Here is a 17551-nt window from a genome sequence, read left to right on the forward strand (position 1 = left end):
TACCCTGTATAAAAGTTAACTCCAAATGGATCCATGGCCTAAATGTAAGAGCTAAAACTATAAACCTCTTAGAAAATATAGGGCAAAAGCTTCATGGCACTGGATTTGGCAATGATTTCTTGGATATAACAACTCTAAAAACACAGGCAACAAAATAAATAATAGACAAACTGGACTTCATAAAAATTAAAAAATTTTGTGGATTAAAGGCTCTACCAACAAAGTAAAATGGTAGCCCAACCATGGGAAAAATATTTATAAGTCTTATATCCAGTAAAGGATTAATAACCAGAATATATATAGAATTCCTAAAACTCAGCAATAAAAAATCAAACAAGCTGACCCAAAAACTGGCAAAAAACTTAAACATTTCTCCAAAGATATACAAATGGCCAATAAGTACATGAAAAGATATTCAATATCACTAATCATTAGAAAAATGCAAATTAAAACTACAACATACCACCCACCTCATACTAAGATAGCTATTAAAAAACCCCTAAAAAATAACAAATATTGGTGAGCAAGTGAAGAAACAGAAACCCTTCTATGCACTGTTGGTGGTAATGCACAGTCATGGCGGAAAACAATATGATGGGTCCCAAAAAATTAAAAGTAGAATTACGATATGATCTGGCAATCCCACTTCTGGGTACATATACAAAGAATTGAAAGCAGGGTTCTAAGATATTTGTATACCCATGTTCATAGCAGCATTATTTTAATAGCTACAAACATGAAAGCTACCTGCCCTGGCCAGTGTGGCCCAGTTGGTTGGGTGTTCTCCGCGACCGAAAGGTCACAGGATGGATTCCTGGTCAGGGAACATGTCTAGGCTGCAGGTTTGTCCCTGGTTGGGCACTTAAGAAAGGCAAGCAAATGATGTTTTTCTCCCTCTTTCTCCCTCCCTTCCTCTCTCTCTAATAATGCAATGAAAAAATGTCCTTGGATGAAAAAAACAGAAAACAAAAACAAAGAGGGGAAAAAAAAACAAACATGAAAGCTACCTAAGTGTCCACTAAGGAAAATGTGGTAAGTGCATACAATGGAATATTAGCCTTAGAAAGGAAGAAAATTCTGATATACGCTGCAACATGGAAGAAGCTTGACAGCATTATTCTAAATGAAATAAGCCAGCCACAAAAAGACAAATGTTGTTATTATATAATTAGTCAAAATTATAGAGACCAAATATAGAATGGTGGTTACCAGTTGCTCAGGGGCAGGAAAAATGTAGAGTTATCATTTAATAGGTACAGAGTTTCAGTTTCAGTTCTGGAGATGGATGAGTAATAGTAACGAAACATTATAAATGTATTTAATACCACTGAACTGCACACTTAAAACTGATTAAGATGGTAAGTTTTTTGCATTTTATCACAATAAAGAGAAAGAATGTCGCTCTGGCTGGTGTGTCTCAGTGGACTGAATGCCAGGCTGTGAACCAGAAGGTCGCTGGTTCAATTCCCAGCCAGGGCACATGCCCAGGTTGTGGGCCAGATTCCCCAGTTTGGGGTGTGAGAGGTAACTGATCGATATCTCTCACACACATGGATGTTTTTCTCCCTTTCTTTCTCCCTCCCTTCCCCTCTCTAAAAATAGTAAATAAAATCTTTAAAAAGAAAAAGAATGTAAGCCACAGAGTAAGGATTTTGTTTTATCAACAGTATTTTTTCAGGGCTTAGGAAGTCCCTTGAACACAGAACACATTAAAAAATATCTGTTAAATTATAAATCAATAGAAAACTACTATATAATCCCATTACATCTTCCCATAAATCCTACATTAAGAGCCCTAAAATCCGTAAAACAAATTTGGAAGTTGAATTACCTGTTTCTTTGAAAAGCTTTCATTAACTTTGGTTCCCATGGCAGCAATTCATTTAAAAGGCGTATCAATGTACTATGCAATTCTTTTACAGCTTGCCTCCGATGATACCATTTGCCCTAAAAACACAATTTTAAAAGTAAATCCCTTAGATTTAATCTAAAAGCGAATGTCAAGTCTTATTTTCTGAGTAAAAACCAAAACACCAATAACCATAAAACAAATATCTCTTCTTAAGAAGGTTGCAGAAAGGGGGAAGTATCCTGTAATAACTCTCATTTGATATATTAGTCATCATTTTCAATACTGCAATGCTGGACTGAGTTAATAATTACTGATAACCCCTCCACTTGCTAAACATTATTCAAAGTACTTCATTCATATATGGGGGATGGATGGGAAGAAGGAAGGAGGGATGGAGTGAGCATGACAGTGCACATGCACTCTAGCTGTTATGAAACCCTTCTGAGGTATGTGCATTTTAGTCTCACTTAACAAATAATGCAACTAAGGCTCAAAGAGATTAAATGATTTGTTTAAGGTCACATGACTTGAACCTATACCTGCCTGATACTGCAGTTCAAGTTCTTAAAATTACACCACTATTTCTGAAGAACTATCACATAAATTCAATCTGACATAGGTTGTAAAAACCTCTAATAAAAGATATGAATACCACAGGAACAGTAAGTTTACAGAAGTTATATCTCTAGGTAGCCTATCCCCTGTCACATTCTCCACAATGTTAATGTATATCTAGCAACATCACCACCATGATTATCATTTACTGTTATATAATGTGTTGTATTTCCCTTTTTTGGTAATAGTTTTAAGATGTAATTCATATATCATATAGCCCACTTGTTTTATTTTTTTAATAACAAAAGACATACAGCAACTGTTAAGTGAGTAAATTTGTATATATGTAGAACATTTGAGGCAGAAAAATTACCACACCCTAGAGCACAATGTATCCTAATCTGTGCATAAATTTCCCAATTGTATATATATCTAAAATCTTCAAGATTTCAACCATGGAAATTTTAGTCATACATAAACCTAAGTGATTAACTGTACAATTCCTACACTCAGTAAACTGTGTTTTAAACCAACAGAATGTTTATGCACATAAAAATAAACAACTACATTTCTACCTGAGGGTGTTTTTTTTTAATCTTGGAAGAGGAATTGTTTATTAAAAGTGTATGAAGACGTGGGATTTTATGTGCATGTTATCACATGAATATAGAAACTAGGCTCACTAATTCCTGTGTCTTCATAGTGGCATGAAAAATCATACAGCATTGTGAAATGTCAAAGAAAGGTAATTTTATTTTATATAATATACTAGTATAGATGGACACATCTTTCCTCTTGTCAAATACTTTCTAAAAGAACCCAATTTAACAATGAATCATACCTCAAAGTTTATTTTTTCCAAAGGAATGTTATGAATAAGTATGAAGTACTTATGAAACACTTATTCTAATCCATGAAAACAATACTACTGAATGACAAACAATAAAACTGAACAAGAAATAACTTTCATCTACAGAAAACTAACTGAGGAAGATGAAAAGGCAGGTGACAATTACCCTAAATCTTTGTTGGAATGAGATAGGGTCTTATTTCAATAAAAAATAGAAAATAAAAAAAGGAAAAAATAGAAAATAGGAAGGTGGAGATTTTTCCTTTTAACAGGGCATGCCAACAATGTTATTTTTCTACTTCTCAACTACTACTACTTGACTCAAAAAGAAAATTGTGAGAATAGAAGTAAACTTTTCCTAAGCTAAAGAGAGTAGAAAGAGGAAAGAAATGAGAAAAGAAGATGGAAAGAATATCCTCTTTTCAGTATAATTAATTGGAGAAGTGTTAAAAGACCAAGAAGCCCCAAGCATACTAAATTCCTTTTAACTGGGGGTCATATGGGGAAAAATGGCAGATGCAGAATTAACTTGAGCAGTATGGCTGCTATCTGGATTAGTATGGTAATGATGGGATGTGGAATGCAGAAGTACTACCAGTACTATGGGAAATTAGCACTAGGTAGATGAGGCACAAGAAAAGGGAACGGCATATATGGATGTAATTACTTCAAGACATTTGTCAGGTGTGTTTGTGCCTCTACTAAATTATAATATAAAAATAATTTTTAAAAGATTAGGAAGATTTTATCATTTGGTTTTATTTTGGTTATTAAACTTTAATCCAATGCCCAGAAAATAAACTACTGAACTAGCTGACTATACATAAGGAAAGGGTCTTAAATATTAATCAGCGAATAGATTTCTAACCTCCATGTAGTTCTGTCTTACCCACTAAAGTGTTTGGGAATGTCTATAGCCTTCTAAATTTATATACATATTTTTGCCTTCTTCCCTTCTTCATATTGTAATATTCCCAACTTAGGACAGTGATGGTATGGTATTTCATTTACATTTGAAACTGCATATTTAATCTTCCCATATTTGGGAAACAAAAAGTCTATTATTTACATAACACAAACTACAGAAAGTAAATACTGATAAAATGTTTTGATTAGAAGATACATATAAAGAATACAATCACCTTGACAAATGGCATTCGTATAACCCTGCCTTGGGGTATGGGTGTCCACAGTTTTTAGGTTGATCAAAAGGGGTATAGGTTTAAAAAAGTTCAGAATGACTGCTCTGGGACTGGTATTTGAGGAGGGATGCTTTAACTACTCGACAGTAAAAGAGAAACTCATATTGCTTGTTTCATTTATCATTTTCTTTGGTTAAGACAACCCAAATAGAATTTAAATAATATGTCCCTTTCTAAGTGATGGTCTGAGAGTGTCACAGAATATAATGAACTAATGTAAAGAGAACTTTTATGTTACTTAGATGATAACAATTGACTGTAACTTGGGTCTAATATAGAAATCTATTTAAAAATCAAACAAATATTTCTTGAATTTTAAGTCAGGTCATTAAATGAACACTGGCAACAGTTTTTCTGACTGATCAACTTGATTTACATATGCAGATAATGAAAAAACTAAGAACAATTATGTTTCTTCTAGAATAAAATTATTGAAACGAAAAGGGAACTCAGGACATAATTTTATGGAAGGAAACTGGCTAAAGTAATATAAAGGGAAGTACTTGTAGATAGATGTAGACTTTAGAATAGAATTCTAGGTCTTCTGAATGCTAAAATCCTTTCTCTTCCACAATACAATGCTGCCTGTCTTGGCCTATACATAGGCAATTCTTAAAAAAGAAAGAGACTGTGTCGTGTAAGGACCTATATTTACATGTAGGTATCTCTGTAATGCAAAAATTAAGAGATCAAATTTATTTTGTTTAATTACAATAGTAGTTAAAACTACAGTGATCTAAAGTTTAAAAGTGAATTAATAAATAAGAAAAACACCAAGTTCTCCTATTTTCAAACATGTAAGAGAGAATATGGATGTAATAAAAATTAAAACACTCAGAATCTTTATCTGCACTGATCAATATAGAATCAAAGATAAAGATGGTAGGTAGAAGGATTAGAAAAAGGGCATTTGTGGAACAGTGCTATAACTGTTTCTCTAATAAAAATTATATTTAATAAGCTTTATGTATATAAATTTGGCCCTGAGTTTTCTTTATAAACAGGTATATGAGTATGAGGATAAATGAACAGCTCTCAATATTAGAATTCTACTTCAGGGATAAAATATATTTTCTAAGATAATCCCAATGTGTTATATGAACTTAATAACTCAAACATTTACTGAAAATCACTTTAAAAAAAGAGATTAGTATTTTTCTTTTATGAATTTATTATAAAGTTTCACATAAAATAGAGTATGAATTTCACACATACACCATGGAACCAAAGGCATACAATATGGATTAAATGTGAAGGCTTACCTTTCAATACTTTCTCATCCAATGTCCACAGCAGCTGTAGATTGCCAGCTCCCTTTCCATAAAATTCCCCAAGTTTCAAACAGTGGAGGTTTTATAACCTGATAAGGATAACTACAAAAAGGAGCTGGTCTATGGTCATAAGTCAAATCCTTTATTATAGTACGCAGTTTTATAAGTTTTTGAATGTGATACATTAATTATCTAAGAAACCATATGGGAAAAGGAAATTTTAAAAACTTACAAAACTACACAATACTGTAAAATGAAAAGCTGAGTCTGTGTGTGTGAAATGAGTGGGGAGAGAAACTTACCTTACAACTAAAGAACAACTCCATTCTGCTGTAGTAATCTGGGATGGGTATGACAACACCAGCATAATGCTGGCTGGGGTATTGCAAAGAGAGGGAGTTGGCAATCTACGGGTGTTGGGGACATTGGACACCTAAAAGGAAGAAAGAGGACAACAAATTCCAGATTTATCATATTTCTCACCACTGTGACATATTTTGCACATTTTAATAAATTTGGATGGTTTGAATGTTAAAATTAGGTGAAAGTAACTTCCTTAAACAAACAATCTTGTTAATTATATAGGTTTTCTTATAACATTATATCTGAGCAAAATAGGAATTAACAATTATATGAAAGAAAAATTATACAAAATTTTTTAAAGAAGGCATTATTGTGCAGATGAAAAACAATTTTATTAAAAAGAACAGTACAAAAACAATAATAAAAATATCAATGCTATTTTTTATATATGCTTTTACTTATAAATACGTTGTTAGAGCATAGAAATGTGGGTCATATTTTTTGTTACAGGCTTGGTTCTTGTTCTAGATATAAATACCATGGTGTAAAAGAGATTATATAATGCTTTTCAAATAAAATGCAAACAACTTTTAGAAAAGCCAGATGGATCCATACATACACATGTCTCCTTTAAAATCTGTAACAGGACTTCTGGTCAAAATGGAGGTGTAGGTAGGCATGCTTTACCTCCTTGCACATCCATAAGAAGGATCACAACTAACCTAAAAACAAAAAAACACTAAGAACTGCCATAACATCGAACTGTATGTATGCAAGTCTGACAACCAAGGACTTAAAGACGCCATATTCATCCAGATGTGTAGGAGGGGTGGAGCCCGGGAGCCAGGGTGGAGAAGATGTGCTGTGGTGGAGGTGAGGTGGTGGTGGTGCAGTGGTCGGCAGAATGGGTGGCCCCACATACACGTACAGTGGATAAAATCAGGAGGGATACCTTTGGAATCAGTGTTCCCAGACCCAGGCCAGACCAGGTGGCCCAGGGTTCCAAGGCCAGAAAAATAAAGCCTCATAATTTCTACCTATAAAACTTAGTGGAGTTTGGGGTGGTACAAGAAACTGCTGGTCTTTTGGGACAGTCTGTTTAAAGGGCCCACAGGGTCCTGGAACAAATGCACTCACTCTGCAAACCACCAGCAGGAGAGCAGCTACAAGGGCGCCACTCACATACAGGAGAGGGGTGAAGTGACTAGAAATAGGGCAAGTGCCGAGCAAGCCTCAGTGGCACTGTTCCCTCTCCAACCCCTCCCCCACATGCAGAACCACAAAGCAGTAAAGAGGGTTGCCTGGACCTGCCAAATATCTAAGGTTCTACCCCACACACCTTAATAGGTGTGCTAAGATGAAGTAAAAGCAGCTCTACTAATGTTTGCGTGCGTGAACACACACACACACACAGAGAGAGAGAGAGAGAGAGAGAGCGCGCGCGCGCGCACGCGGGGAGGCTGCCAAATTGAGGAGACAAAGAAATATGCCCCAGATGAAAGAACAGATCAAAGCTTCAGAAAAAGGACTAGGCAAAATGGAGATAGCCAACCTAGCAGATGGAGAGTTCAAAACACTGGCGATAAGGATGCTCAGAGAACTCACTGAATATGGCAACAGATTAAGGGAAGAAATGAAGGCTAAACTAAATGAAATGAAGAAAAATCCACAGGGAACCAACAGTGAAAGGAATGAAGCTGGGGTTCAAATCAATGATTTGGAACACAAGGAAGAAACAAACAATCAACCAGAACAGAATGAAGAAATAAGAACTCAAAATAAGAGGAGAGAATAATGACAACTCTGCGACAGCTCCAAAAGTGCTAACATCCTAATCATAGGGATGCCAGAAGGAGAAGGGGAAAATCAAGAAATTGAAAACTTATTTGAAAAAATAATAAAAACACCTTAATTTGGCATAGGAAATAGACATACAAATCCAGGAAGCACAGACAGTCCCAAACAAGTTGGACCCAAAGAGGACCACCCTAAGACACATCATAATTAAAATGCCGAAGGTTAAAGATAAAGAGAGAATCTTAAAAGCAGCAACAGAAAAGCAGAGAGTTATCTGCAAAGGAACTCCCATAAGACTATTAGCTGATTTCTCAAAAGAAACTTTGCAGGCAACAAGGGGCTGAACGAAGTATTCAAAGTCCTGAAAATCAAGGATCTACAACCAATATTACTCTATCCAGCAAAGTTACCATTTAGAATGGAAGGGGAGTAAAGTGCTTCCCAGACAAGATAAAGCTAAATGAGTTCATAATCACCAAGCCCTTATTGTTAAATGTATTATGAAATGTAAAAAGGACTTATCGAAAAAAAAGAAGATGATCAAAACTATGAACAGTAAAATAACAACAAACTCACAACTATTAACAGCTGAATCTAAAAAACAAAAACAAACCAAGAAAACAGCTAGAAGAGGAACAGAATCATAGATACGGCAATCGTTTGGAGAATTATAGGGCGGGGGTAGGGAAGGGGAAAGATACAGAAATTAAGAATAATAATTGGTAGGTACAAAATAGACAGGGGGATGTTAAGAAAAGCACAGGAAATGAGAAGTCAAAGAACTTATATGCATGATCCATGGACATGAACTAAGGGAGATTGCTGAAGGGAGGGGAGTGGAGAGGGATAAAGGGAAGAAATTGGGACAACTATAATAGTATAATCAATAAAATATACTTAACAAAATTAGTAACAGAACCACATCAAAATTACAAAATATAGAACCATCACTCAGAACGGTCAGAAATAGAGTTGAAAGGAACTCTGACAACTATGGAATTTAGAAATATCCATCCAGACTGGTAGAAGGGGCGCAAAACCAGAACGGGCGGGTCCCACACCCACTTATGGTAGATAAAAATTCAGGAGGGGTATCTCAGGAGCAAGGAGACCCAGTTTCACACCAGGTCCCCCAGCCCAGGGTTCCAGTGCCAGGGAGGTGAATCCCGACAACTTCTGGCTGCAAAAACCAAAGGGGACTGAGTTAATGGAAGAAACTTTTGGAACGCCAAGCAGTTCCGATTAAAGAACCCACACACGGACTCACCTACTCAGACTTATTCCCTCTGAGTTCCAGCACCAGGGTAGCAGTTTAAAAGGCACCAGTGGCATACTGAGAGAAAATAAAGTGCCTGGCATCAAGGCAAGCAGAGGCCATTGTTTCTTTTCTAAACATTACCCCCATAGAACGACAGAGCTGGCAAGTTGGTGCCATATCTGATACTTCATGAAGCTGGCTGACACTGTCTGATCCACCTTGGAGATCCCCAGAGACTCCACCCCACCCAACTTATGGGCCTACCCAAGCTACCTTTCCATATGAATGGCTGGTCTTGGCTCATACTGCACAATGTCCTAAGTCTTCTCAAACGAGCAACAGTTGACCTCAGTGAGCCCCTGGCCTGGTACTAGCAGCAGCCAGCCTAGATTCATAGCTTGGGTTTTCCTGGGAATCTCCAAGCCCAGCACGAGTAGCAGCTATCTTAGACTGCTTTATAGCTCAGGCAGGGTGGCCCTGGGCAAAGCAGAGGTGGGGGCTGACCTTGGCCTGCACCACCTGGGAAACCACAGGGCCAGTGCACCCACTGGACAGCTACAGACCATGTTGGAGAACCACTACCCTGCACCTGCACAGCTGATCCTCCACGGAGGGCACTGTGGTCAGTGGTCACAGCCAATCCTTGCAGCTGACTGGCCTGGGTAAATCCCTCCCATTGATCTGCCAACAGCAACCAAGGCTCAAATACAAGAGGAGGGTGTACTTAGCCCACTTAGCACAAGGGTGCACCTCGAGTATCCAGCTTGGGTGATAGGGGAGGCCATGCCACTGGAACCTATAGGATACCTACTACATTAGACCACACTACCAAGACAGAGTCAAAGCAGCTCTACCTAACACATAGAAACAAACACAGGGAGGCTGCCAAACCAAGGAGAGAAAGAACATGGTCCAAAAGAAAGAAGTGATCAAAACTCTAGAAAAAGAGCTAAATGTAATGGAAATAAGGAATCTATAAGACACAGAGTTTAAAACACTGGTTTTAAGAATGCTCAAGGACCTCATTAGCATAAAAAAGACCAAGTTGGAATGAAGGATTCACTAATTGAAATAAATAGCAATTTACAGGGAATCAATAGTAGAGTAGATGAAGATGAGAATAAAATAAATGATTTGGAACATAAGGAAGCAAAACACAATCAATCAGAACAAGAAGAAGAAAAAAGAATCTAAAAAAGTGAGGACTGTGTAAGCAGCCTGAGGAACTGTTTTAAGCATTCTAATCCTCATGTCATATGGGGTGCCAGGAGGAGAAGAGAAAGAGCAAGAAATTGGAAATAATATTTCAAAAACTGAAATAAGAGTTCCCTAATTTGGAGAAGGAAATAGACATACAAGACCAGGAAGCACAGACAATCCTAAAGAAGATGGATACAAAGAGACCCACTATAAGACATCATCATAATTAAAATGCCAAAGTTTAAAGATAAAGACAGAATTTTAAAAGCAGTAAGAGAAAAAAAGTTAGTTACCTACAGGATAGTTCCCATAAAGCTGTTAGCTGATTTCTCTAAAGAAATTTGCAGCCTAGAAGGAATTGGCAAGAAATATTCAAAGTCCTGAAAAGTGGGGACCTACAGCCAAGATTGCCCTACCCAGCAAAACTATCATTTAGAATCAAAGGGCAGATAAGAGCTTCCCAGACAAGAAAAAGCTAAAGAAGTTCATCATCACTAAACCATTATTATATGAAATGTTTAAGGAGCTTATTTAAGAAAAAGATGAAGATCAAGACTATAAGCAATAAAATGGCAGTAAATACATATTTATCAACAACTGAATCTTAAAAACAACTGAGGAAACAAGAACAGAGACAGAATCATGGATACAGAGAGCATTTTGAGGGTTGCCAGATGGGATGGGGTGTGAGGGAATGGAGGAAGAGGTGAGGAGATTAAGAAATACAAATAGGCAGTAACAGAATAGCCATGGGGATGTGATGTATAGTATAGGAAATGGAGTAGCCAAAGGACTTATATGCACGACCCATGGATATGAACAATGGGGTAGGGATTCTCTGAGGGAGTAGGGGGTGCTGGGTGGAGGAGAGCAAAGGGGGAAAAATTAGGTCAACTGTAATAGCATAATCAATAAAATATAATTAAAAAGTAAAATGAAATTACTAACAATATCCAAAGGAAGTTTGTAAATAACTTAAATTCGTGTGTAATAACACAGCACAAATAAAATTAACTGTAATTAACTATTTTAATAAAATAATTGTCTGCATTCTCCTAGTCCAAGTAATGTTAATTTAAAAGGTAATAAATATTTACTTTTTTCTTATTGCTTGTATAAAGAAACTACCACCAGATTCATATATTCCTGCATATTCACAATTTTGGGGGTAAACATCATATTCATCTCAGTAAAGTCCCCTGAAAAAGTACTAGTTTGACAGGTGAATGAAATGTCTGCATATTAATATGGAAAAAGTTAAAAAAGTATTTTAACACTGCCAGAGGTTCAAATATGAACTACCATTTGCTAGTATTTTCTCTTGAGATATTCTCACACATATTCACTTAAGAATAATTTAGTAGAAAAGGAAAGCATTTGTACTTTATTTTGAAGGCACCCCACACTGAACAGTATATACAAAATTTCCATTGTGTTTCTAAATTAGCATTCAACTAGAAAGCATGAAGACAAACAACTATAGCAACAATAATACTGCAAGCTCTAGTGTCACTTGCCTTTGTAGAGGAAAAAAATGGGTGCCATATCACATTTTTAGTGAGGCAGTTACTATTACTGGTGAAGAAAATCTAAGAATATCTATGTACTGCATTTTGCCATGTATAATGCACACCTATGTTTTGGGCCCAAACTTTCAGGAAAAAAGTCTTTTGTCTTAATTTTTAAAGGCAATTATTTACTTATTTATATTTAGATTTTTTTGGGGGGGTATTATAAAGGTATTGTACAACTTATTTTTGAACATGTTATGGTACAAGAAATTTGTATAATAAAACCAATTATCATATTCCAGGGTATTATTTTGCATACAGGTATCGTTACTGCTTTCTAGAGTTACACTTTTAGTGCATAAGCATAAATTAAAAAATTAAAACCATTTCTATAGACACAGAATTAGTACTACCCATGTATAATGTGCATCTTTATTTTTCCCGAAACAATTTGGGCAAAAAAGTGTGCATTTATACAAGGCAAAATATGGTAATCGATGGTATTTAACCATTTTCATTTACAAGGAAGTATCCTGGACTGGAAATTAACCACTGGCTGAATATCCGAATTAGAACATTTTCAGTAAACTTGTGGTCAAAGAAGTTGGTAAAATTTTATCAAAACTATACTTGATATCAGAAAGGTGGATTCTGCAATTCACTGGGCATTCTGAATCACTAAGTAATGCTACATTTGGTATCATAAGAGCATAATAAGTCCCAAGTAAGTGAAATTAAGAACGGTAACTATCTTAAACGCAGGAACATTATCCTACTTGTTTTTACTTTCTCAGGCTCTATCATAACACCTAGCACAGTGTAGGCCCACAGTAAGTAGTCTAACTACATAAATACATGTGTTAGCTAGCTGAGATTTTCTCCTTAGAGGCAAAATATTTTTAAAAATTGACAGAAATGTTCCTAAGATACATGTATTCCAGATTTTCTGAACAAAGAATGAATATAACCTAGTTTCTTGATGACTTGGGCCATCATTATGAACAAGTTACTGTATCCTATTTTAATACAGTGACTCTCAGGCACTGTTCAGATTTCTAGGGCTATAGCCTATATTACTATATTAAATGATTTTTGACAATACATTTGGACTCATGCTTTTATAGGGTTTTTTTCCCAACTGTCTATCCGTGATCTGTGATCAATTTGCCTCAAACTGCTCTTGTTCTAATTAAAAGCATGTACTACTTCTAAGAATCATATCTTAACCAAAAGAAACTGGTTCTATGTAAGTAAGGCCTATTCCTATTTTAAAGTATGAAAATATCCACATGTGGACTCTGCCCTCTATCTAGGCTCCTTTATATTCTCCGCCTGATTCTGAGTTAATTTTCTTTCAATATATAATGTATCACTTTTTTTTCTTTTTCTACAGAGTCTGGTAGAATGGTAGGAAACTTTTATTATTGTTCAGTCCCCTCAGTTTTCTTATATTATTTCCCCCCATTCACAAAAGACACTAAACTATATTTTATCTTTAAATTTTAGGGTCTTTCAAAAGACTGGTATGAAGCTCATAGTTTTGGCCTTAAGTACCTTGAGGATTGAAATGCAAGTTTTCAGAACTCTTGTTAGTGGAAGGTGGTAAAATAACTATAATGCAGTAAATAGAAGATAATACAAATTGAGGCTTTGAAAATTTTTTATATTTAAAATGTTATTCATATTTGAATAAGTGTGTGATATGTAATTCAAAAAGGTTTAAGGCAAATTATAAAAGCCACACTAGGAAGTCCTAACTGTAGAAGGATCTGTCACCTAATTTAACTCTCGCTTGAAGCTCACTCCATGCTGGGAATATACAGCATTAATTCTTTGCCTAATGTAAAAACACCAAACAATGCTTCTCCCCTTTAACTGAATCTTGCTTTGGAAGAAAAGAGTTTTAAAATACTGTTTTTATGAAAGTTTCCTTGATGGGATTCAAAATATGCCAAATTGCAGTAAGTAGAAATAGTGAACACTATTAATAAGAGTTAAAATCCAGTCCTTAGTTGAGAAGAGTAGTTATTAAATGTGAGAGGAACAGTCCAAAGCAAGACTTACTACAGATAAATGAAAACGCAGTCTCAGACAATTCAGTGACTATAATCAATTGAAGATTTGTCTTACCAGTCATGTATTGTTCTGGTTCACATTCCCTGTCATCTAGTTTCATTGTCTCACTATTCTTTTGAACACATCAGTTACCATTTGATTGATTCTTCAAAAAGCCCATGTTACCTGCACTTCTACCCTACTCCCCCAAAACATGTAAGCATGTAAGTGAGCAAGTGTCTAGAGTGCATGGTGACTTCTGAATAAACACAATTTGAAAATAAAAGATTAAATATTTTATTTAAAAAAACAGAGCTAGTCCAACCCCCATTAAAATAATTTACCATCCTAGTTGGGGACAGAATTTTAAGCTCTTTAAGTGAATTCCTTGAGATTAAGAACTTTATTTCAATCTCTAGATCTCTACCAAGTTCCTGGTAGTATGCATAGCATACACAAGACATTGAGAAAATATTTTCCGAATGAATAAGACTAAATTTGTAACTAAAACAGGTAAATAAACTTATTTTATTGTTGTGAGGGTTTTCAAAAGGTCATTTTAACTTTTTTAAAGGCTTTAAGTATAACTATTTAAAACAAAGTGATCCCTCCCCATAGCTGAAAGTTTTCAGCTTTGTTAACCATTAATTAGTTTACCAGAAGACCTAAAATAAGAAAACAATACACATAATGATGCAATTGCCAAAATTTAAATAATACTAATTTTAAGGACAATTTAGAGATTCATGTAACCCTATCTACAACTAAAGCCATTAAATAAAGTTAATCAGGGTGTATTCAGGACTCTGAATATACCTAAAGTTTCTTACACACTCTAGTGAAATAGATTTTGTACTCTACACATCCAACTATAAAATAATTTTGATTTATTACTTCACTCTGAGCAAATAAAATGTGGAATGGAAAGAAGAGGGAGAAGTCTCATAATCCTTCACTATAATAGAGTAAAATTTATTTGTTACAGGTGTTAGGAAATAAAATAAATGTACAATAACTTCTTTGCCCTATATCAAACTTTTACCATATGCAATTACGTCTTTTGGGTCCATATAAATTCATATATTAAGTGAAATTTTATGCATAATTTGACGTATTTTTCCATTTATCCGTGTACCTCATTCTTTACTATATCTCCACTTTTAAAAAATATATTACATTATCTTTCTAAAGATGAATACAGAAAATACTTATACAACCATGATTTTTGTACTTCTTCTTTTCCTAAGGAAGGTAAAAGGTAAATAGTGAACAAACTTAAGGGAGGCCATAAATCAGAATGGATTGAAGACAACTGAGATGGATCTGAAGCTAAGGTCAAGAATAGTTTTTAACTATCTGATGGAATCATAAAGGGTAAAGGTTAATACTGACATTCACAAGTTTCATCAAAAATGGGCATGAATTAGGAGTATATGATACAATATTCTCAATTATGGGATCTGATTTTTGATTTCTACATAATTTTCAAAATATTAATACAAAAAATTGGCAGCAGTAGACAAAATTAGAGACTACAGCCCTTACCAAACACATGCTTAAACCAGGGTTTTGCAATGGCCACAAAACAAACATTTGAGGCCAGATAATTCATTGTTACAAAGGGCTTTCATGTGCACTGTAGGATCATTATAATGCAGTATATTTTTAGCAGCATCACTGGCCTCTATCCATTAAGTGCCAGTATCACCTCTTCAACTATGACAACAACAACAAAAAAATCTCGAGGGGTACGGAGTAGGGGTGCAAAATCATCTCTGATTGATAACCACTGGCTTATAAAGAATTTCGAGATCAAAACAATGAGGTGTCACCATCTCTGATCTCAGCTTCTGATTTCTCTAATGTTTGGTCTAGCTAATGTACAGACTTTGGTTAGGTAGGAGCATTATTATTGTATTATGAATTTAAATTATCTGAAGAACATAAAAATTTTATTCATTACTTGAAACTCCTTTCCAATTCTTTTTAACATACTTCTTTACATATTATAACTATTACACGCATATTATTTTGTATGTTCTTAAAAATAAAACATTTCAGCCCTGACCAGTGTGGCTCAGTTGGTTGGAAGTAATCCTGCAAAGCCAAGAGGTTACTGGTTCAATTCCCAGTCAGAACATATGTTTAGGTTGCGATTTCGTCCTGGGTTGGGGCACATGCGAGAGGCAACCAATCGATGTTTCTCTCCCTCTCTTGCTCCCTCCCGTCCCCTCTAAATAAATAAATAAATGAATAAATAAAGCAAGCAAACCAGCATTTCACAAATATTTCCATGTAGTAACAATGATCTACAAATATTTTATTTCACTAGCTATATGATATACCACTATGTTAATATTACTGTTTGGTTAGTCTTCTCCCTACTGATGGGCATACAAGCTTGCTTTTTCCAAATTTCCACTATAAGAGGTAGTCTGCAGACCACATCATTGTGTCAATTACTTTTTTGGGGAAAGGGGGTGGGAATGAAATGGGGATAATAAGTGTTAAATCCCAAACAGGATTACAGGATTAAAGAGCACAGACAGTTTTATAGCTTTTCTTTCTTTTTTTAATTCATGTAGATTCTTTTCTTTTTTTAACTGATATTATAGGGAGAAGAGGAGAGAGAGAAAAACACCGATTTGTTGTTCCACACATTTATGCATTCATTGGCTGCTTCTTGTATATGCCATGACTAGGGATCAAACTCATAACCTTGGAACACTGGGAGAATGCTCCAACCAACTAAGCTACTCAGCCAGGGCCCTGTAGCTTGTCTTACATACTGATAACGTTATTGAGAAATATTTGAAGTCTATCTTAAATCCTGCTCAGTGCTGAAGTGCTTAATTGCTAAAAGATCCATTAGAAAGGATATAGTCTTGTATTTTAATTTTAGTTTATCTATTTGACAAGACTGTCATTTGTCATAATATAATTCAAACAAGATTTCTTTTCTTATAAATATCATTTTTTTTGCCAAATGTTCACTTTTCCTCATATCCAATCTCTATACAGATCTCTCATTATTAAAAAAGATAAAAACCTCTTTGAAAATATAAACTGTGATATAAAACATACGGAAATAAAGCCAATAGGAGAAAAAAAGGGTCACCTAAAAACACTCAGAAATATAACCATTTCTCTATGAGCCTAGCGAAATCTTCCAATTTTGATTATTTAGAAAAGCAATAATGTCTAGTAAATTTCAAATACAATAGGATCAGACAAATTTGCTAATACTTTTGTTCGCTCCCTCTGGAAAACTAATACATTTCCTAGATAGAAAAGAAAATTTTCCAAATAATTAAGCAAAATGCAATTCATATCTCTTGACTAAAATCAGAGAAATAATAATAAAATGTTATAATTTCTTCTTTAGTTCACTGAAGAATCCTATAATGTAAATACTAATAAGAAAGAGAAAATTAAAGGACTTTGTCAAACTACAAACCTCTACCACAGTGAGTTGTTTCCACTTTAAATAAATCTCAGGTAGATAATTATGTATAGCACTGTATGGTCTATAGAATACTGAGCCTTTTTTGAAAAAGCCCCTAAATGAAGTAATGGGATCAAGTGAACTAGAGCAAACTCAAGAAATTTAAAGCATTTTTCTCTCCTCACTTTATTAACCATAAATAAAACTAGTTAACTAGTTGTCTTGCAAGAATGAGTAGATCTATCTAGATTT

General features: G+C 34.9%; 1 protein-coding gene across 5 annotated transcripts in view; it reads right to left on the bottom strand.

The window, feature by feature from the left end:
- The window catches only part of BRD10 (bromodomain containing 10), a 110026-nt gene that overhangs the window by 15552 nt on the left and 76923 nt on the right, over nt 1–17551 (bottom strand). For all 5 annotated transcript variants that reach the window (XM_054583109.1, XM_054583108.1, XM_054583107.1 and 2 more), the window contains one exon: nt 1832–1947. In XM_054583109.1, coding sequence (XP_054439084.1) covers nt 1832–1947 — 116 coding nt within the window. The remainder of the gene's footprint in view (nt 1–1831; nt 1948–17551) is intronic.

Source organism: Pteronotus mesoamericanus, unplaced genomic scaffold (genome assembly GCF_021234165.1).
Source record: "Pteronotus mesoamericanus isolate MK-2021 breed Mesoamerican mustached bat unplaced genomic scaffold, CSHL_Meso_final contig_73, whole genome shotgun sequence".
Classification (NCBI taxonomy): Eukaryota; Metazoa; Chordata; class Mammalia; order Chiroptera; family Mormoopidae; genus Pteronotus; species Pteronotus mesoamericanus.